The 9,399-nt window shown below is 43.2% G+C and overlaps 1 protein-coding gene across 5 annotated transcripts; it reads right to left on the bottom strand.

The window, feature by feature from the left end:
- Positions 1–433: 433 nt before the first annotated feature.
- On the bottom strand, positions 434–9,369 carry SIRT3 (sirtuin 3). Of its 5 annotated transcripts, none has more exons than XM_083729130.1 (9): positions 8,997–9,369; positions 8,245–8,339; positions 6,323–6,506; positions 5,761–5,943; positions 4,378–4,610; positions 4,111–4,211; positions 3,700–3,861; positions 2,227–2,436; positions 434–1,275 (listed from the first exon to the last, which is right to left on the bottom strand). In XM_083729130.1, the coding sequence occupies exons 2-9, from the start codon at positions 8,318–8,320 to the stop codon at positions 1,060–1,062; spliced, it is 1,365 nt and encodes a 454-aa protein (XP_083585256.1). In that variant the 5' UTR covers positions 8,321–8,339; positions 8,997–9,369; the 3' UTR covers positions 434–1,059. The 5 variants fall into 5 exon arrangements, 4 of the variants coding, with proteins under 4 accessions (XP_083585256.1, XP_083585258.1, XP_083585255.1 ...); XM_083729132.1 differs by having other exon boundaries at positions 434–1,199; positions 8,997–9,347; XM_083729129.1 differs by having other exon boundaries at positions 8,245–9,188; positions 9,226–9,339.
- Between the last annotated feature and the right edge of the window lie 30 nt (positions 9,370–9,399).

Here is a 9,399-nt window from a genome sequence, read left to right as displayed (position 1 = left end):
GGGTAATCCTTGGCGTACATGGTTATCGTTTGGCACAACCACAAAGTTAATATTAAGCTACACACACTTGACATGTACAAAGTGGTGCTTGCATCTTCATGGTGATTTGAAGTTCATAAAGTAGCAGTACTAGATTTAATAGGTTCCACAATTTCAATGTTAATTCAGAGTAACACTACAAATAACACTGTTCGAACCACTCAGAGCTTCCTTTCATCTCTTTGTCAACAAGGACATAATGAAAGAAGAAACCCAGAAGCCCAGCATCTCTTTTAAACAGATAAAAGCCTGTCATTCAAAGATGCTGAATAACACCCAGAAAAATGTCAATTGTGTGAATGATGCCCACAATACTTTTTTCCCCATTAAATGAATTCAAGGACAGAAAATACAAGTTTAGAATTTAAATACTGAGAAATCTGCAGACAGAATATTGAGAGACTGCTGAAACATGCTTTTATTTTCACTAATTATTGCCACTCAATAAGTGTTTATTCAAGTTCAAACAGCAGCTTCACTACACTTTTCATTGTTGTCATTTCTTGCTAAAATTGTAGTTACACACACCTTATCTTTTCATGTTACATAAATGATACACCGAATATTAATACATCAAATTATTTTTAGAATATTAGCTTTCAGATTGATCTTCACAGAAGCTACAGCAGAAGACACACTGACTGAACAGTCAAACTTCTAAGCTTAGTTATTAAAGTTGGCCTAATCCAAATTCTTTCACAAGTTGGTACAATGTCAGATTCAGCATAACTGTGATGAATGCTATTGCAACTAAGGCTACTAGTGCAACACCACAAGATCTATGATGGTTTAGAAAACATTTGAAGAGTTTGTTTGGAGAAACAGCTTAAGAGGTGAAGTTTAATGGGAAGTAGCAGCTATAATGTACATCTTCATCTTCCACTCTGGTATCTAGAGCCTCTTACGCAAAAGCAAATTCACAACCTGCCATTTGATCATCATCTCCCAAGATCCTTCAGAGGACATCCATGTGCAACTAGACTCTCTGAATGATTTTTAGTTCCTCTAACCTACTGGGTGCTAGCACAATGGAGAGCATATTTTCCTCCAGTTCTCTGCTCTTATTGGTGTAACCTTTGGCTGCAGCGAACAGTCCTTTAGGAGGTAAACATCATTTCCAACAGCAGGGGTCAGATTTCCTATTTGTCTTTTGCATCCAGCTAAAAATAGAAAGAACATTATTTGTCTATGAAGCTTGCTTGTTCCAAAGTCCATCTGTTCAACAGCTGATACTGACTAAAGTGAAAAAGCAACAACACAGAGAAGGAAATGATTCATTTACAGTTAAATTAAAGCATATCACTGTTGAGTTGTAAGAATACAACAAGTACATAGGAAAATGCCATTAATTCTAACATCACAGAATCACACAACTATAGAGTTGGAAGGGACTCATCTAGTCCATTGTTTTTTTTTGGGGGGGGGGGCATTCATTTAATTTGTTCTTATTTTGTATTTTTATGCTGTTTACCTCCCCGAGATCTTCGGATGAAGGGTGGTATACAATTTAATAATAATCAAATAGTACAATCCCCTGAAATTCATGACAGATGGCCATCCAACCTCTGCTTAAAAACCTCCAATGAAGGAGAGTCCACCGCCTTCCGAGGGAGCCCCTTCCACTGTCAAACAGCTCTTGCAGTTAAAAAGGTCTTCCTGATGTTTACTAAGAACCTTGAAACCTTTTGTTTGGTTCCTACCCTCCAGAGCAGGAGAAAAAAACTCCCTCAACCATTCCTCATGAGGTTTGGTCTCCAGACCCTTGATCATCTTGGTCACCCTTCTCTGCACATGTTCCAGCTTGTCAATATCCTTTTTAAATTGTGGCACCCAGAATTGGTCACAGTGCCCAAGTGTGGTCTGACCAAGACAGAATAGAGTGATCTCATTACTTCCCTTGATCTGGACATCATACTTCTGTTAATGCAGCCTAGAATAGCATTAGCTTTTTTGCTGCTGTATCACATTGTTGATTCATGTTAAACTTGTGGTCTACCAAGATCTCTAGAACCTTTTCACATGTACTACTGGCATGCCATATACCCTCCATCTTGTAAAGATCATATTATGTCAAGACAGGTGATTAACTACTCTTTTCAGAACTCCTGCAATGTTTGTACTCATGAGAGATTCTGCAAGTGAAGTGGGGTGAGAGAATAAAAGCTTTTCAACTCGGAACTTTCATACCTTTTCTTTTTCCTTCTTCATTAATTCTTGCAACTCCTCCTTCCAGCCCAACAGTTCCACTACTTTTTCTACTCCAATGATGACGTCTCCCAGTTCAGCCACGTCACTGTGCTGTGGCTGATGAGCGAAGGGTCCCACCAATTCCCGGTTGATCAGCACACGTGGAACAGAGCTACGAATTGCATAAACTAGACTGGCAAATGGCTCCACCTAAAATCCAAACACCAAAAGGAAAAGGCTGCATATTCTGCTCCAAAGTGAAAGTCACAGCACAAAAGAGATTCATAACACCTTGAGATCTATTGATCTATCGAACAACTGTAATAATGCACCCAAATACTGGTAAATGAAGAGGGCTATATGGTAGTGTAAATGAGAACCTGCTAACAAAAAGGAAATATGTTACCTATTGTACAGTGGTTCTGCTAAATGCCCACTCAAAGCAATTCAAACTTAAGATTATTTCAGGTTATCCTTTCAACAAGTCAGGTAGGTAGGTTAGCAATATTATTCCAAAGTGAAAGAGTATAGCTGAGGCTTGTAAGAAAATGACTTGCTCACAGCCATCCAGTGAGTTTGTAGCTAATCTAATATTTGAACCAAAGCCTTCCTATTTCAGGGTGCATACCCTTGGCCATGGGTAGGCAAACTAAGGCCCAGGGGCCATATCCGGCCCAACCGCCTTCTAAATCCGGCCCACAGACGGTCTGGGAAGCAGCGTGTTTTTACATGAGTAGAATGTGTGCTTTTATTTAAAATGCATCTCTGGGTTATTTGTGAGGCAAAGAATTTGTTCACACACCCCCTAAAAATAATATAGTCCGCCCCCCCCCAAGGTCTGAGGGACAGCGGACCGGCCCCCTGCTGAAAAAGTTTGCTGACCCCTGCCCTTGGCCATACACTACCCTCACCCTCAATTAATGCAGAGCATTTGAACAGCAGCTAAGGAAATCTACATGCTTCTTATTTAGGAAATGGGGTGTACTGATTCATCATTGATCCCTACAGTACAGGTGATTGAGTCCATATTGCTCTCCCTTTCCCCTGCTAACACAGTTGCTGATGGGGCAATGCGCATGTTAAGATTTCTATTGTGTGTGCTGGGATAATGTCATAGAGGAAAAACTGCTTGCATTTCCAATATTCCTGACTTTGTACACAACACTATTTAGTGAAGACTGTCTTGTCATATGTCTATGCTTAAGGCACATTTACTTCTGCCCTGCCACAACACTGATTCCGCCTCTCCCTACATCACGACACAAAATAATTTCTTCAATTTTGGCAATCTATGCTTCCCGAGCTATTTATGAATCCTTCTTACACATTTCCCAAGATGCATTCGACTTTGTTGATCCCTGAATTGCCACCCTCGCTTTCCCTTTGGATCCGCATTGCTTTCCAGAGTCCCCGAACCACTCTGTCTCAATACCCCAGCTTTCATTCTCTTCCCATGTTCATGATAGCGCAGACCTCAAGGGAGGTTCCGATGACAAAGAGCAGGTCTGCCATAGGAAAATCTGTCACGTGCAAGAAGAACCGATGAGGGAGCTCCTCTCCAAAAAAAACAATGTCAGGTTTGATCATTCCAGTACACACAGGGCACTTGGGGATCTTGTCAGCCATCACATCCTCCTATAATGATAACACAGAAAGCATGATATGAGTCCACAATCAGGCAGTATAAGCCACACATTACATCACTTGAAATTACAAGGGACACTTTCCATTGGTACTATTGATTGAACACCCCAAGCATTAATGAAAGTAAAAGCAAACCTATGAACCCCGCAAAACAAGATTCTTGGTGCCTAAGCCAAACATAACCAGCACCCTTTGCAGTATTCTTGATATTCCTGGTGTATCTGCTGTGCTGTCACTTACCCTGAAGTCTTCACCAGGGTATGACCTTCGACAGACAGTACATGTAGCAGAAGCAAATGTACCATGAGCCTCAACTAGCTTATCTGGAGGAATCCCAGCAACTAGAACACAAAACTCAGAGTTAAGGTCAATTCGGCCCAAACGTTCCATCAACGCAAAGGAAGTGGAGAATACTCTCCCTGCCATCCAAAGGTTTGCTGCAGTATCTCTAACATTAGCCTAGATTTTTATTTCTTAGATCCAAATTGAGGGGATGGGGAGACGTACCTCTCTCCAGCCCATCAATGTTCTGTGTGTACAGACGCAGAAGGAGCCCTTTGTCAAGTAGAAGTCGGAGAAAGTAATGAGCATAGTTGGGCCTGTAATTGCCAGGGTATAACTCCTTGGCCAATGTAAAGAAAGGCTTAGGATTGTGGAAAAAGTAATTAAGCTCAAATATGGCTTCTGGATAAGGAATATTATACTGCTGGAGATTACTGTAGAGGCCACTCCCAGGGGACCTGTGGAGACAAGAGGGGAAGAAAACTACAGAAGATGCCAGGAAACCAAGCCATTGCAAAGGTTTTTCATGTGCTGGTTTTCCCCTATTAGAAGTAAATTCACATATGAGAAAACACAGTTGAGGAGTATTTTATCACAAGTTTGTCAAGAAGACATACCACCAAAGTGGCCTATCAGTTGATATGTGAACAGCTTATGGTGAACAGGAAGGAGAATTCAGCAGTGGAGGCCTCTCTCAAGAAGCAATGATGCTTTTAAGATGGGAGGAGACACCATGACAATGATACCAGAAAATGAGAAGGAAGGTAGCTGATAGCATGCCTGGTAAGAGAACTTCAAACAGGGTAAGGGTGTTTTGATTTGATATAGTAGCATATTGTTTCACTATTTATCAGCACAGCAGGATCAAACAAGCAAATGAGAACTACAGCAAAATGTGACACTTCCCTGAGACCAAAGATCTTTACATAAATACTCAGATTAAACATGCCTTCCTTCTCTGAAAAAAGAAATGTGCTGAAAGTTCAAAGCAGAAGATTGTGCAGGACACTGGCTGGCACTGCATAAAGCCACCCAAAGCATCCCTCTCTAATCCCCACAAAATGCTTCCAAAAATTAAATAAAGGTGGCTAACAATCCACATGATGGAGGGGGAGGTGCGTGACTGGTGAAATAGCATTCTGTTCACAAATGCGTGTCTGTCACTTCATGCACAACACCTGGTGTATTTGCTCTGGATTCTGTTGCTATCTGTTTTTGAACATAGGTTGCAATCCATAAAGGGGGAAATTTTGGATGCAAGAAAGTCAAATTAAATAGTTAAAGGACCTATTGTGGCATCCTCCATGTAGCATAAAACCAGATATGACTTATTTGGCATTAAGGGACTATACCGTTAACGGACCTTGTTTGGTGCGATGTTGGGATAGGGAAAAAAGTTACACCAACAGTACCAGCCTCTTCATTCAATTTCAAAAAAAAAAGCCTGGTTCACTCTTTCTGCCTGTGCCCTGCTTCTTGAAGCTGCTCCATCTATGACTGGGAGTGTGGTGGCTGCTGAAGAGTTCACACAAGGTGGAGACTTTACAGAGTAGGGGAAATGTCTGTACAGTCAAGAGAGCAAGGCCTTGATAGCAGTTTGAGTGTTACCTGAAATCGGGGATACCACTAGGAGTGCTGAGCCCGGCTCCAGTCATCACCACGACTCTCTTGCATTCTTTCTTCTGAATTAGTTCTGTCACATCCTTCAGGGTGAGCTGCTCCTTTTGACCATCATTTCTTCCTCTGCCACCTCCCAAGAATACCATTAGAGCAGTGGATAATGAAAAGGGCCTGCCAGCAACATATGCAACGGGTTACAAAGAAACACATTCAAATGCCATTCACCAGAACGAGATTACTGGGAGAAAACTCCCTCAGTTCGTATTAGCAGTGAATTGGCATTGTTTTTAACAATGTGGCTTTACTCGTCCTGTGTCTGGTGTCGTATGACTTAAAGTGTGCTCTCAACACTTCCTTTGCTTGAATTCTAAAATAACTGAAGCCACAGCTGCAAAGGAAGAACGAGGAGTGCACTTTAAGTCAAGGAGATTCTTATATTCTTATGGGATAAGGTAGATAAACACAAATAAATACAAGCATCCCAAGCACATTTTGTGAAGGAAGGTGGAAGAATTCAAAGTCAAAATGAGCAGGAGAAAGGATATCATACCTCACTCCATAGGTACTTGCAATCTTTTCTATTCTGCTTTCTGGAGTTCTTTGGAAGAAAAGATTTCCATTTGGAAAGAAGAAGGTGGGTTTCAATGAAGTTAGGAGCAGTTTTCTGCAGGTCATAGAACCAGAAAAATTCCCATAATAATGTTGCTGGGAAGATATCCAGCAATTCCTCCATCCTATAAAACATAACAACCATTTTCAAATGCAGGGCTTGTAATAGTTGGTTATATGAAATTTCACTGAGGAATAGAAAACCCATTTGACAGTGCAATCCCAACGATGTCTACTAAGAAGTCCTATTAAATTTAATGAGGCTTACTCACAAGTTAAGTGGGGGCAATAGGATTAACCCTAATTTAGTTGATTAAACCTTTATTTCGGGGTAGGGAACCTTCACTTCATAATCCAGGTGTGGCCCACAGGATCTCCCCTTTGGCTTGCCAGTCTTTTCCCACATCCAGATCCATCTACTTAGCCCCCTTCCGCCCTGCCCCCGGCCCCACTGCTGAGCTGTAATATTCAATCCGTGAAGTAGCCCAGGGAGAACAGATCATAGTGAGGTGAGGAAAACCTCCCGCTGCCCTGTACTGCTCAGCTTACTGAAAATTACTGCTCAGTAGTGGGGAAGAGGGAACATGGCTGAGTCCTGCTGCTGAGCTGCCCATGAGCTGAGCTGAGCAGTCCTTCCTTCATGGGCAGTGTGGTGCATTTTTATCCTGCACAGTGAGAAAAGGAGTCCCTTTCACACTGTGCAGAACAAAAGTTAATTGAGTTGCTTCTGAAGGAAGAGATTATTTTCTTCCCCCATTGGCAGTTCCTGGGCTGAGCATGGAGAAAGGGGAGTCCCTTTCTCAGCACGTACCACAGAAGCCATGCAAGCAGAACGTGGTGCTCTTCAGAGGTTGTTGAACTATGACTCTGATGCTTCCTGATCATTGACCAACCTGTCTGGTGAAGAGAGGGCACTACACTGGCGGCCTGATACAGTGTGTATATGTGCATGTGTTATGTACAGTGGTACCTCGGTTTACGAACAGTCCCGTTTACGAACTATTTGGCCTACGAACTTCACAAAACCAGAAGTAGTGTCACGGTTTGTGAACATTACCTTGTTCTAAGAACGGAATCCGAATGGTGGAAGGGCACTGGCGGCGGGAGACCTCATTAGGGAAAGCGTGCTTCGGTAAAAGAATGGACTTCAGGAATGGATTAAGTTCATAAACCAAGGTACCACTGTATGTAGGTTTGTGAATGGGATGTGAGTGTCTATGTATGCTTTGACCCTGCCTTCTTTTGGCCTTGGCCCCAAACACTACAGGTGTATGGCCTTGACTACTCCTCCCCCCCGCAAATGGAGCCCTGGAGAGTGGGAAAGGTTGCCCAGCCTTGTATTATATATGACTAGTATTTGCTGAAGAACATAAATTATTATTAAGTATCTCCTCATGCAGTTGTATAGACAAAGCAACAGGGTTTTGCTCCAAAGGAGACTCACACTTTATGCAACAAAAGGGGATAAAGGGGGATACACTGCAAAAGTCTTAGGTTACATTTTACTGCACTTCCTTATCATATTGCTCCTTGGAGGATGTGAGAGTTATAAACCATTTTGCAGGCTAAAAGTGTTCTACAGACAGACAGATGTAAAAAATTACCTACTCTAAATTGGTTCATAGAGGAAACACCTTAGCTCAGTGGTAGACTGTATGTTTTCCATGCACAATGTCCCTGGCATCTCTAGTTATCTCAGGTAGCAGGGCCAAGGCCTCTGTCCACTTGAGAACTTGGAGAGCAGTTGTCTGCCAGAGTACCTGTAAGCTTTTCCATTCCAGGTCTTAGCTCTCCTAACTTTTCCAAAATCTGATATGCCCCTTCCAGTTCATTCATATTCTTCTGTATTAGATTGTTACTTACCTATTGGCCTCTGAAAACTTTCAGCGCAAAGTGCATGCCTTCCTGCAGAGACTCTGTAATATAATCTCCGGTTCATTTCCCTCCAGCCACCTAGTCTTGCACCAGAGAAAGAAAAATCAAGAGGTTTCTATGTCTTCTGTGTTCTTCCCTTTATAAATGGCTCTACTCGTGAAGGTGGGCAGGAGGCTGGTATCACTCTGTATCTCGCCAGTTTCCTGTTTGGGTTGTATTTGTGGTCTGAAGGTTACAGAAGATCTGGAGTGGAGCAGTAGGGCAAAGCACCACTCTTGTTTGCTTTCAGTGATCTTGAGCCTGAAAGAACAGCTGAAAAGCTCTTTACCTTAATGTTCCTAAAAGAAGAGCCTAGATCCGCTCATGCTAAAAATCCATCTCTTACGGTCCCCACCACCCTTGCAGTAGCTTTTTGGAGATGAATTGCACCACCACTTAAGGCATTATGCTACAAAACTGCTTGTTATACACTGCTGCTCTCAACTGGCAATAGCTTTTTTCTTTGCAGTAGGTTCTGCTGGGTGTAATCTCGTTCACAGTGGCTTTTTTATGGGGCGCCACTAGTCTCCGACTGCCGTAATTGCCCAAGAAGCACAGCTCTGTGTTTCATTCATTTTAAGGCAAGGCCCACTTCAGACACACATCCCCATCCAGGATATTATTATTTTTAGCATTTTCGAAACGAATATACAGAAATGAGTGCAACAATTTTGTTCTTTGCGTTGCAAGATGCCACTTACAGCAAAGGAAACCGCACCTCCTTCAGTTCTAAGATCGGGCAGAAAGGGACGGAGGGGCCAGAAACGGGAGAGCGACGCTTCCCTGCCCAAACCTCCGTCCGACGGCGCCGATGCACCTGAGCAAAGGGAGCAAAAGGAACCTGAGGGACCCTGTCCAGGTCACTTATGGCCGGCGCGGAGGGGCCCTAGCGGCTCTCCCCCACCCCATCCGGGGGGGGACAGCAGGGACGTCCCGCATGGGAAACATGTTCTCTGCCGCCGACAGCTCTAGCGAGGCGGTGGCGGAAATGTTTTATTTCACGAAGCTGCGACACTCGACATCCTCCTCCTCCTCGTGGCGCGAGCCGGTGGCGAGTGACGTCAGCATCCCCACCCCCACGTCACGCGCGGAGGCGAGCCGCCA

Source organism: Podarcis gaigeae, assembly GCF_964106915.1.
Source record: "Podarcis gaigeae genome assembly, chromosome: 1".
NCBI classification, from domain to species: domain Eukaryota; kingdom Metazoa; phylum Chordata; class Lepidosauria; order Squamata; family Lacertidae; genus Podarcis; species Podarcis gaigeae.
This window is presented reverse-complemented; position numbering and strand designations above follow the sequence as displayed.